Genomic DNA, 13,078 nt, shown 5'->3' with positions numbered 1-13,078 from the left:
AGCTGAAGCATACGGAATCTTGGCCATATCAGCCCTGTCTCTATCCGACTGTGGGCTGTCCATAGCACTGAGTTTCACATATGGAGGCAAAGGAGTACTAGTCTTCTTCCCCCCGTCCATATTGAACCTCTGCAAGACTTTGCCAATGTATTCCTTCTGAGACAAATACAACACATGCTCATTTCTGTCCCGAAGTATCCGCATACCCAAGATGTGATTTGCATCACCCAAATTCTTCATATCAAAGGTTTGATGCAGCCTCTGCTTCAAGGTATCCATCTCCTTACGAGATTTCCCGGCAATCAACATATCATCAACATACAAGATGAGGATCAATAGACTGCCATCCAAAGCTTTCTTGGTGTACAAGCAGTGATCTATGTCACTTCTCCTGAATTTCTGAGATTTCATGAATGTATCAAATTTATGATACCATTCCCTTGGTGCCTGTTTGAGCCCATAAAGACTCTTTTTCAGCTTGCATACAAGCTTCTCCTTTCCATTCACTGCATAACCCTCTGGCTGCTGCATATATATCTCCTCATGGAGATCACCATGAAGAAAAGCAGTCTTCACATCCATCTGAATCAAGTCCAGATCATCATGCGCAACCAAAGCCAACACAGCTGTAAGTGTGGTCATTTTGACCACTGGAGAGAAGATCTCATCAAAGTCCACACCATATTCCTGCTTGAAGCCCTTAGCCACTAACTTGGCTTTGTATCTTGGCTTTGCATCTGATGCAACTTTGAGCCTGTAAACCCATTTGCATGGCAAAACCTTCTTGCCTGCAGGCAAATGCACCAACTTCCAAGTTCCATTTTTATGCAGAGAATCCATCTCTGACTTCATGGCACGCTCCCATAGAGCCTTGTCTGCCCTCTGTAAAGCCTCCTTATAACATGAGGGCTCCCCACAGTCAGTAAGCATCAAGTAGTCAACCCCTGGAACAAACCTGTCAGGGGCTCTGGAGGGTCTTGTGGACCTCCGTACCCAATGACCATCATTTGCAGGTTGCTGTCCAGCCTGCATATCACCCATTGGTGGCTCCTGTTCCATGCCATAAGGCTGAAATATAATGCCCGGTATCTCCTCTAACTGTGGTATATCCATAGGGATATCTTCTGCCATATCTGGCTGTCCATTTGGACCATTTTCAGCACCATTTAAGGGCTGGTTTTCTTGCTGTAATGGTTGATTTACAGCCCTTGGTTGTTGTCCATGATGTCCATCATCATCAAAGATGACTCTGCCAGGCTCCTGTTGCCTTGCAAGCTCCTTATACATGCATGTTTCATCAAAAATGACATCATTGCTGCGTATGATCTTTCTATTCACGGGATCCCAAAGTCTATACCCCATTTCACCTCTGTCACCATATCCTAGGAATATGCATTTGTGAGACTTAGGATCAAGTTTGGTGCGCATTTCCCTGCGTATGTGCACGTACGCAACGCAACCAAACACTCTCAAGTGCTTGTATGACGGAGGCTTCCCTGTCCATACTTCTTCTGGCACTTTCCCACCAAGCCTCGTGTTAGGTGACCTGTTTATAAGGTGAACGGCTGTCATAACAGCTTCAGCACAAAAACCATGAGGTAATGCAGCATGTGACAACATAGAACGGACCTTCTCCTGTATGGTCCTGTTCATCCTCTCTGCTGTCCCGTTTTGTGGAGGATCATAAGGAGTAGAGAGCTCCCTCTTGATGCCTTTAGCATCACAAAAGTCCTGAAACTGTTTTGACATATACTCTCCACCATTGTCGGAATGCAAAGCCTTCAGTGTTTTGCCAGTTTGATTCTCAACTAGAGCAACAAACTTCTGAAACACTGAGAATGTATCACTCTTCAAACGAAGAGGATAAACCCACACCTTGCGTGTGGCATCATCAATAAAAGACACAAAATATTTTGCCCCTCCCAAAGAAAGCTGAGGCATCTCACATACATCTGTATGCACAAGCTCTAACTGAGCATCTTTCTGTCCAAGAGCTTTCTTGTGGGGGCACTGTAGTTGCCTACCATATATACAATGCTCACAAAACTGAAAACTTGAAAACTTTAGAGAAGGCAAGTAACCCAAACGAGACAATTGCTCCATTCCTTTGACACTCATGTGTCCCAACCGGCTATGCCACATAGAGATTTCCGGCAGCTCGGTTGCATTTACATTAGCATGGTGACAAACACCTGCATGCATAAAATAAAGAGTGTCCACCTTAGAGCCTCTGGCAACAACCAGTGAGCTCTTACTAATTTTCCACTTTCCACGACCAAATGTGGTAACATAATCAGCATCTCAAGCTGTCCAGTAGAAAGCAGATTCTTTTTGATCTCAGGCACATGCCTGACATCATGGAGCATAAGCTGTGAGCCATCTGAAAACACAAGCCTCACATCACCTCTGCCAAGAATCTTGCATGCATGGTTATCACCCAAATAAACCACTCCTTCATTGCCAGCAGTATACCTGACAAACAAGTCTCTGCAACCTGTGACATGAAAGGAGGCACCTGAATCAATGATCCATGAGTGCATACCATGACCACCTGTAAGAAGTGAATGGGCATCAAGTGAAGAAGTAAATAGGACCTCATCCTCACTGCCACCTGCATGTGACACATTGATTTCTTCAATCTTGACTCCACTTTTGCCCTTTGGCTTTACATCTTTGGCTTCATCTTTCTCTTTGTCTTTGCCTTTTCCCTTTTCTTTTTGATCATTTTTCCATTTGTAGCATTGCTTTTTAATGTGTCCCTTCTTGCCACAATAATGGCATTCCAAATCCTTTTTGGAGCGAGACTTGCTCCTTCCCCTTTCTTGGCTTTTCCCCCTTTGCTGGGATCTCCCACGTGCATTCATTGCATTGGACTTTCCAACAGAGTTGTTTTTCCTATTCATCTCTTCTTGAAGAAGAGCACCCTCAACATCTGCATATGACAGCATAGCATGCGAATTGCTAGTGGCTGTCCTAAATGTGTCCCAACTCTCTGGCAAAGTGCATAACAGAAAAGTGGCTTTGAACTCATTGTCCATTGCCAACTTTTGATTAATGACCTGGCTGACAATACCATTAAACTCATTTAGATGGGCTGTCATAGACGCCCCTTCCTTCATCTGAAGACCTATGAGTTTCTTCAACCAATACACTTTGCTTGAGGCACTTTGTTGGGCATACAAGTCCTGCAATCTCTGCCACATTCCCCAAGCTGTCTTCTCTTCACGAATGCTGAAAAGTAATGAGTCTGACACAGACAACATGATAGTAGATCTTGCTAGCTCATCCATATCTTTCCACTCTTCAGCAGTAAGAGAAGCGGGCATTACACCCCTTTCTTTGATAGGCTTGTGCTGCTTTTTCTGGAGCAACACATTGTAGCACTGGGTTTGCCAAATATCGTAATTATGCGAGCCTTCAAGCTTCTTGATGTGAAGCAATGAAGAGCTCTCACCTGTGGTTGCCATAGCGTCAATGCCTGACTCCCTGCAAAATGTGCAAACACTGCACCAAAAGCACACAAAGTGCTCACAGTCGAAACTAGGCGAGTGAAGAAGCGTCGGCTGGGCGTCAACACAACTAGGCGGAGGCGTTAACATTGAGTCGACAGCATCAAAACGGGCCAACAACCTCCGTCTGCTGCATCAAAACGGGCCTACGATCTCCCACGTGTGCGACGCCTGAGATCACCGTGGTCGCTTAACCTCTGCCGTGGCCGTTTTTCGCCACACTCCAAACCTGTCACTTCGACCACTTCACACCCGTCGTCTGTCATTCGCCTCAGCGCAGCAGTTGGCTGAGTTCCACCGAGACGTTCTGGGAGTTCCTACTGGAAGTCGAAAGTGCTATTCAGTTCCACCGGCTTACTGTTGTGGTAGAAAGTGCTATTCAAGCGGCAGCCCTTAATGCAGCAAGCCCAATACGCTACAGCTTCAGGAGCAGCAGCATCAGACATGCCCCCCCCTTTCTCCTGCAACAACTAAAATTCAGCCTGCGAATTGGAGAAAAATCAGAAAATTACAAGGTATTTTCCTCAAAATTTTTTTGGGATTTGCAATTGAGCAAGTACAATCAACAATTGAGCAGATACAGGTGTCGAATTGCTCAATTTTGAGCAAAATTGGCAAAATTGGGTGACATTGGTCACAATCAGGATCAATTTGCAGGACATTGGTCACAATCAGGATCAATTTGCAGGAAATTGGATGTCGAAATTTGGGGTTTTTGATGTAATTGTGCAATTAAGCACTCATACATGCTGTATGATGTGAGAAATCGCACATTTGGGCAAAATTGCAGCAAATTGCAGTGCAAATCAAGGGGCTTTTGTGCCGATTGGATTGATTTGCATGCAGGCGATCGCATTTGATGCTGTGGATAATGTGCTGATGCCTGTCAAGCACTCAATGTGCCTGTAAATCAAGGGGCTTTCATTATTTTGATGTATATGTGGTCAGGGGGAAGCATCGTGAACACTCTGGATGCCTTCATGTGCGTCAATGTACCATGTATGATCAGAAATTGATCTTAAATCAAGGGGCTTTTCAAGTTTGTTTGCTTGTTGAGCTTGGCAAAGCAGCAGGCAAGACATTTATGCCTTGAATCCTCAAAAATCAGCTTGCAGTCAAGGAGCTTTTGCCCAATTTCTGTTCGGGACTGTTGTATGCAGTATACGGGACTGTAAAAGTCTGATTTTCACTCATTTGGACAGCTAGGAGAGCATTTATTGCTACTGTACCTGTTGGTACAGATTTGGCACAGCTTTGTGCAAGTTTTGGCATGGCTGTACACTGTTTTGAGTGGCCAAAAGGTTCAATTTCAGCTGCTGTACTTGTCGGTACAGGTTTGGTACATCATTGGTGAGCACTTGGTACTGCTGTACAGTACTTTGGAAGGGCAACAGAGCACATTTAAGGTGCTGTCCAAAATCTGCAGCAACCAGATTTTGGTGATTTCATCACATAAAGTGGGAGAAAAGTTGTGTGGGAGAGGAGGGAAGAGGGAGGGATCACTAAGCTCTGATACCAGTTGTGTGGGAGAAGGAAGAATTAGGGTTTTGAGATTCATGTGGGAGACATACACAGAGAAGAACAAGGGAGAGAGAGAGAGAGAGTTGTGGGGATAAGTCAACTCATGAGGCATGAGTGTGTGACTCCCCTATCACACATGTATATTGCACTAGTACACATAGTGCACTTAGTACATTAAAAGTACTAAGTGTACTATGTACTATAACTTATGGGCTTGTACACACTATAAGGGTGGGCATAGTGCCTTTACCCCAACACTCATGACTCAGAGAATATCTGGCCTCTGTTATCCAGTCACATGGCAGTGTCATTAAGTGCAAGTTTGAATGACACTGCCATGTGACTGGATTGCAAAAGACGATCGCAACTGCTTGCTGTTCGGGTGTTTTAGTATGCCAAAAGTGTAAAGAAAATGCAAAAACAACGTGTAATATATGTTTCAACGACATTGTGATTACTAGTGTCATTATTGAAATGCTAACTTTTCCTACTGTGCAGAGGTGCCGAAGCCATTAAGCTTACCGAGAGCAGCCACAGATCCTTCAGTAAATAGTTCGGTGGGGTTTGGATTGGCAGCTTCTGCAGCTACTGCAGCTACTGCCATAGAGGGAGTTACGAGTACTTCACAGATGTCTTCTATGATGAGTCAAGGAAATTTGGGGAATGCAAACCCAAAAAATGGCGGGGGGATTGATGCAACAGCGGTTGGTGCCGATGCACTCACGAACCAATTAGCTGGCATGTCAAAGCATCAACTCTATCAAATTGTCTCTCAGATGAAGGCAAGTGGATTGGGTGTATATGCGTCCTGCATTTCACAAGCTATATCCAGAGTTTTGACTGACCATGTAAGCCTGTAGTATGAGCAGGATTTGATTCACCAGAATCAACAGCAAGCACGCCAAATTCTAATAGCAAATCCACAGTTAACGAAGGCTCTTTTTCAGGTGCTTCTTTTGTGTATGTGTGTGTGTGTGCATGTTTCCCTTCTAGTTTTCTGATACTAGGTCGTGCTTATCACCCTCTTCTTTTATAGGCACAGATCATGCTGGGTATGGTGCGGGCTCCGGATACGGTAAGCAACTCACTCTTAAAGTGCGCTTTTTATTTTGGTTTTCTGCCGTGTTGCATTTCTGCACATGTATACCAACAAGCTGTGTGTGTATGTTTATGCAGTCACCTCTTTTAAGTGTGCCAGCCCAAGCTGCACAACACCCCCCAGTACAGGCACAGGCCCCACAAGTGCCAGCTGTTCAGCCCCCACAAGTTGTAAATGTGCCTCAGTCTCTGCCTACTCAGCAGACACCTTCTCAACAGGGACAGCCTCAGATGCTGCTGCCACACTCGCAAGTCCAGCAGTCTCAAGCTTCTAATGCTGCAGTGCAGCCTAACCAGTCTTCTTTTCCATTTCAGCAGCCTGTGCAGTCTCAATCTTCAAGTGCTGCAGTGCAGCCTAACCAGTTGTCCTTACCGTTTCAGCAGCCTGTGCAGTCTCAATCTTCAGCTGCAGTGCAGTCTAACCAGTCGTCCTTTCCGTTTCAGCAGACTGTGCAACCACATCAGCAATCGAACCCAAGGACCAGTACAATGCTACCTCACTCACAGACGGCACCTCCATCAAGCCTGCAGCTGCCTCTGCAACACACACCCCCTCAGCCACCCCTGCCTTTGCACCCACCACCTTTACCACAACAGCCTCGTCCTTTGGGAACCCCATCTCAGCTGCAGCAGCAAATCACACAGGGGATGGGTTTTCACCCTGCTGCTGGTTCCCACCCTTACCATCCTCAGCCTCCCTATCCGGTATGTTCTGGTTGTCCCAATGAGTTTTATTTTTTCCGTTATCCTATGGGATCATCTTTGTATTTTTCTGACTCCCAACTTGGTCCTCCCCAGACGAATGCGGGGTCACCATTTCAGCACTTGCACCCGCCTTTGCCTAATCAGCCACTGCCACAACATATGTTCCAGGTTGGTTAACAAGTAGGGTTTTGGCATGTTTGTTGGGGATGCTGAAAGTTAAGATGTACTGATGTGCTCTTGCAGATGCCTCGAAATGGAGCTGACATGGGTGCGAGTGCCGTCGTTGGTCAAGGTGCCATTTTGCCCATGGGTGGACCTTCACAGGCTGGAAGAGGGCCAGGCATGGGTGTCCCTAGTGTTTCTGCTCCTTTGATGACTTGGAATCAACCGCTGCCATCAAGTGGGTCCATGGTTGCCCCCCAGGCTACTGCTTCAGTGGGTGTGGCTGGTCACATGGTTCCTGGACATCATCCTTTCATTGGTGGTGGTGGAATCCCTTCCTCTTTGGCAGGTGGACCTGTTTTGAATCATTCTCAAGGATATGGTCAACCCCTGACACAAACTCAACCTCAACAGCAGTTACAACATCAGCCACAGGTTTGTAAACAGAAAGAAAAGAGTATTCAGGCTTAGAAGACAGGCATCTTTTTTGCAGCAAATGATTTTTTTTGGTCTTGTTTAGACTAAGTTTTGCATGATATGACCTCATATGCAGTGAGGCTGGTTACAGAACCACCTCACCTGTCAGTGGCTAGGGATGGATGGGCAATCTTGCCAGTCCCCCACCTGTCCCAGGGGCGAGGAACTTTCTGTAACCAGCTGAATTTCTTCTCGTGTTTTGCTGATTGCTTCTTAGTGGAAGGCATTCCATACTCATCCTACTATTAGTTTTGGTGGAAATTTCTTCTGGTGCAGATGCCTATTGAGTTGGAGCAGCAGAAGGCATTGCTGCAGCAAGTGATGAATCTGACACTAGAGCAAATCAACTCCTTACCACCTGAACAGAGACAGCAAGTGCTTCAGCTACAGCAGGCTTTCCGAAGTCAAACTGGTTGAGCCAATCATCACACAAGTAAATGGCAATTTTTGCTCATGTTTAAGCTTCAAATCAGTCTCCTTGACTCAGGGCTATGATGGAGTATATGTGCTTTTGTGAGTACTTTATCTTTCTGTTGTTTAGCTTTGGATTTTATGTAATTTCCGTCAGATGGTTTAATGAAGGAATGTCTTGAACTTGTGGATGTATCACAAGTCCAAGTAATGTGTCGGGTGTGTTGAGGTTGCAACTATGGTTGTGGTATGGACTCCTCATACTGCTGTGTTCTCCTCTTTGGCCATGTTGTCGGAGGGGAGTTTTTTTAGTCATGTGGTTAATTTGGCAATGTACATCCACAATTTAGTGTTTTGTTTTTGGTATACAAGAGTCAATAAGGGGAGACAGGATTGGTAAGATGATAGTTTTTTCTTTTGTTTATGCATTTTAAGGTCAATTTTTCTTGGAATAGTTTAAGAGCCCCCGTACCTACTCATGGTACAAACTTGGCATGATGCTACCGCACACAAAAGAAACTTCTCCCTCTTTAGAACATTGATCGTGCCTGCCTTCACAAGCCTCCAGTACTTATCTGTTTCTATCATACCCTTGGGTCTTTTTCTCCCTTAAAGATTTAAGAGAGATTTTTAAAATTAAGTCATCAGAGCTTCTTCTTCATAGGAATCTTCAAAATGCTTATGATCGAGTCTGAGATTTTGCACTGCGTGCACGTGCATGCGCGCGCGCGTGTGTGTGAGAGAGAGAACCACAGCACCAATTGATTAGGACTCGTGAACGTGTGGTAGCTGTACTTCGGAAGTATTATTAAGATCTGGAGAGAGTCGAATGCTTGGACTTGCAAAACTACCTCCAACCTTAATATGAGATTGGATATGAAGCGGCGTAGCGGGTTTTCAAGAGTTAATTTTTGAAAGTAATCATCAAGAATGTTAGTTTCTATAAATTGCGGTGGGCTGGTTGGTAACTTTTCTTTGTGCGTGTGCGTGTGTGTGTGTGTGTGTGAGAGAGAGAGAGAGAGAGAGAGAGAGAGAGAGTGATAAACACAACTATTCTCATTGTAGTGGTTTGATGTTGACCTTAAGTCCGTTGACTCTTAAATTAGTAAGGTTTACATTGTATATGTTAAAGGCACATTCTGTTTTAAGATTTATGGTGTTCATGGTGTACATATTAAAAGGCTGAACTTCTACAAGAGAAAAATATGCTTGCATTGTTAGCTCATTGAAATCTTGACCTACTTTAGGAAAAGATTAAACATTTAACTGCATCTTAATACTGTCAACTTGTGAATACACTTGATTCGGAGAGACACATGCCACGTATTAAAGAATGCACCCTATCTGTAGCAAGGTGAAACGAGGACGAAACAACAATTGGCCAACAACTGATGCACTGTTACAAGAAGTTTTTTGTTGTAGTAGGCAAGCTAGTGACTATTTACCTGTCCGTTTAGGTCTTTTCTTCTTTCTTGGTTCTTTCTCTTCTTTTCTCTCTGCTTTTTCTTAAGTTCTCTTCTTTCCCTCTCCCTTTTCCCATCTCTTTTCTGCTCCTATTCTTTTCTTAACACACCGAATCCATCTGGAATGGTAGAGAAAGTTGTTTTATCCACGTGTGCACTACAACACCAAAAATTGCACATTTATACCATTGATCTGATAGTGTCAATCCATTTCCCCCTTCGATGGATACCTCTACTAGCCCTTGCATTTACATGAGTGGTTATTTGTGTAGTTATCTCTTCTACATCTATTGATATTGCGTTGCATTGCTTTGCTCCAGTTGCCTCCTCTACGTTGCTTCATTGCAACAAGAATCCTTCCCTTTCCTATGCTCTCTCTCTCTCTCTCTCTCTCTCTCTCTCACTCTCTCTCTCTCACACACACACACACACACGCATGCACTTACTCACTTGCTACGCGCTTAAGCTTTGTAGTTTTTCATAGGGGACTAAATTGTCTATAGGGTGGGCTAATGGGTCATGTGTAGGGGATGACAGGGCGGCATGTCTTAAGGAGCATATGAGAGCCTGGTGGGCTTAATTTATGACATTATTAAGTGAACTAATGCTTTTTATGCTAATGTTTTATCACACTATTTTCTTTCAAGAAATGCTTTATTTTGTGGATGTGGTGTCTACTCATAGAGGACGCCTCTCTATTTGTTCTTGCAACGGCGGCCAATCTCTCTCTCTCTCTCTCTCTCTCAAGAGGAGGAGCAATGAAAGGGAGACGGCAGAGGTAGAAGGAGTGGGAGGGAAGGGAGTAGTAGGTGGAGGAGCAAGGGGGCATCATGCTCGGCACCTCATTTGATAAGCAGAGGAACCAAGGAGGTACCGATGAAGCTTTTATCGAGAAGTGGAATTGGAGCAGGGAGAGGGTGTGCCAAGGGTGGGAGAGGGTGTGCCTGACAACTTGGCTTCCAGCTGTGTGACAAGGAAGAAGGAAGAGTAGCGTTTTTAAACCTTAGGTTAATAACAACCTAAGGTAGGAACTTATAAACAACCCAAGGTAGGACCTTATAAACAACCACTTACACCGCTCAGATAAATAGCATATCAAAATAATTTAGAAAACCCGAAAACATTTTATTGTACTCTTGAGTCTATCAATTATATAATGTTTCAAATTTTACTGTTAAATGCTTTCCTAGGTTTCCATTCTAACTTTGAACCCCAAAACTAGAGACCATCAATTGTTGAATGCTTTACAAGGTTCTCAATCTAAATTTGAACCTGGGTGTAAAATATGGAAAACTTTCAATAATAATAGCAAGTAAACAACTGTCAGTGTGCATTCTTTACTCGACGATTTCTCCTCCCCCTCTCAGGTATGTACCTACTCTCAGGTTCTTGCAACACCTCTGACACGCACTTGAAGAACCATTCCCTTGTTCTTACATAAGATCCCTTGCGATTTAAAGGTAGAAGTCCAAACTCCCCCTTCAGCTTTTTCTACCCATAGTTCCACTGAGTATAGATGCTTCACAGAGTACACAAATGGTATACACCTTCTCTCATGCTCACTCACCCTTCGAATTCTAACGTTTTCTGTTCAATTTTTTAAAAGAAAGATGTCATATTTTGTAACTCTTTAGCTCTAACATAGATTTCTTACACACTTTTTTCTTTCTCGACTTGCAATTTCCAATATACATCTCTCTCTCTCTCTCTCTCTCTCTCTCTCGTACTCCTAGCAGTTCTCTCTCTCCTCTCTCACACACTTTAAAAAAAATAAAAAAGCTATGTTTTATTGCTTCACCTTCAAAAAAGAGACAAACTTCTTAAAGAGCAGTCGAAGAAGTTAAAAGCACTAAAAAAACAAAGCCAATTGACCCTCATCAATTTGATCTAGGTGGATGGTGTCAAACAAAGATTGATGCAAGAATTGACGAAAGTAGGGATCGCGCGCAATTCTTACGAAATGAAAACCCACTAATTTCTTGCATGCCATATTATCCACAAAGCCCAATATCTAGTCTAGATTAGAAAGGCCAATGTAGAAGGCCACCTCCCAAAGAGCCAAAAAAATATAGAGAAGGAACAAAGAGCCAAAAAAATATAGAGAAGGAACAAAGAGCCAAAAAAATATAGAGAAGGAATACCTTGGAAATTCGAGTTGTAGAAAATATGAAATTTGGCAAAGGAAACTTTCGGTCTGCGGCGGACAAGACCAAAGAAGACGCATCATTGTTTCCGTTATGCAACGACAAGAAGGGCATTTCGCTCTGCTGCTGTAGCTATGTGTCTTTTTTCAAGAAGTTCTCCAACTTGGAGCACTCCCAACAAGCATCACCATAAAAACAATCTAGATTTGAGTAGCAATTTACTATGCCAAATTTTCTTTAGATTTTGTTTCCACCACCATCGGGTTGTCTTAGTGAGGAGTGGGAGTCACAACACTCGCATATCTATTAAGGATGGTCGAAGAAATACGAAGGGGGGTTGCTAGGGAGTTAGGTATTGTACTTGCACCACAAAGAGAAACACCAGCCAAGCCCAATGATGTGGCAAGGTTAATGTCAAAGTTCTCAGATGTTGGTGATGCCATACAATACCTGGAGATATTTGAATCGGTGTGCAAGGCTTGTGGACCGATCGGTGTGACTAGATGAAAATATTTACGTTTTCCTTATACTAAAAGGGAAGGCACATCAATGGTATCGATCGCTTAAGCCAGACAATGGCACGACTTAAGAGTGTGTTGGTATCTAGTTTTGCACGAAGTAGAGACAAGTAGAGCCTTGTGGCTCAATTGTATATAACATAAGCAACAGGAGCATGAGTCGATGAGAGATTACATCTCTTGTCTCTAAAATCTAAACTCAAGGTATAAACCTAGAGAGAGAGCAACTACTACCATGTTTCTATAGGGGAGTAAACGATACTAAGATGCATGACTACTTGCTGTTGGCTAAACCAAGATTGCTTGATGATTATTGCACGACGCTAGCCATTGACTTTGTGGAAAACATTCTTGAGTTACCTCAACCTGATGATACCAACTCGGTCACTACGATAGTCCTAGCCACATGGGGCTTAGGGGCATTTGCACATATATTGTGTAGGCCATATAAAGACCTTGGGACTATTAAAGGCACCAACCTTAGGATATTATACCTTTTTGACATATTACTCTTTTGGTCAACTTCTTGCCTAAAGCAAACTCCCATGGCTAATTCATGGCAATCGTTCCATGTTTAGGTGCTACTCGCTACTATGATGAGTGGGACATGTGTATACTCCATGTGGTGCTGATGAATGTAATCCCTAGGTCCCCTTCATTGCATTGGTATCAAAGCTCTTGGCTTAGATCTTGATGCTTTGATTAAGGGATTAATCATTTTGGATTGTTCTTAATCTAGTTTTTAAAATACATATTCTTGATCATGATTAGTGATAATCATTTTTGGATTACTGTTAATCTATTTTTTTAGAATGCATTTTCTTGATCATGATTAGTGTTAATTATTTTTAGAATTATTTTTTACATAATTTTTAAATTTATTAATATTTTTTTTGAGAAGATTAGTAATGAAATTTGAATTAATTATTTTTAAATTTGTATTAATTACTTAAAAAAGCCCTAATCTACTTTACTACTTGATTTCTTGAATTTCTTGATCTTGATTTCTTGAAAATTTTCTTGATTTTTGAAATTAGGGTTTACAAAATTTTTAACAAACTAATTTTTAG

At 43.0% G+C, this 13,078-nt stretch overlaps 1 protein-coding gene across 6 annotated transcripts in view; it reads left to right on the top strand.

Annotated features, from left to right (window-relative positions):
- Nucleotides 1-8,247, top strand: part of LOC147604958 (uncharacterized) — a 45,236-nt gene extending 36,989 nt beyond the window's left edge. For 5 of the 6 annotated variants that reach the window (XM_086793953.1, XM_086793956.1, XM_086793954.1 and 2 more), the window contains 7 exons: nt 5,529-5,812; nt 5,900-5,977; nt 6,067-6,105; nt 6,207-6,833; nt 6,927-7,001; nt 7,077-7,430; nt 7,749-8,247. In XM_086793953.1, the coding sequence (XP_086650079.1) occupies nt 5,529-5,812; nt 5,900-5,977; nt 6,067-6,105; nt 6,207-6,833; nt 6,927-7,001; nt 7,077-7,430; nt 7,749-7,889 (1,598 nt within the window). In that variant the 3' untranslated portion in view covers nt 7,890-8,247. The remainder of the gene's footprint in view (nt 1-5,528; nt 5,813-5,899; nt 5,978-6,066; nt 6,106-6,206; nt 6,834-6,926; nt 7,002-7,076; nt 7,431-7,748) is intronic. The other variant, XM_086793957.1, reaches the window with a different exon arrangement.
- Nucleotides 8,248-13,078: the final 4,831 nt, after the last annotated feature.

This window comes from Cibotium barometz, chromosome 60 (assembly GCF_041138505.1).
Source record: "Cibotium barometz isolate CiBa-2024 chromosome 60, ASM4113850v1, whole genome shotgun sequence".
Taxonomy (NCBI): Eukaryota; Viridiplantae; Streptophyta; class Polypodiopsida; order Cyatheales; family Cibotiaceae; genus Cibotium; species Cibotium barometz.
Note: the sequence above shows the minus strand (reverse complement) of the source record. Positions and strands in the feature narration are given on the sequence as shown.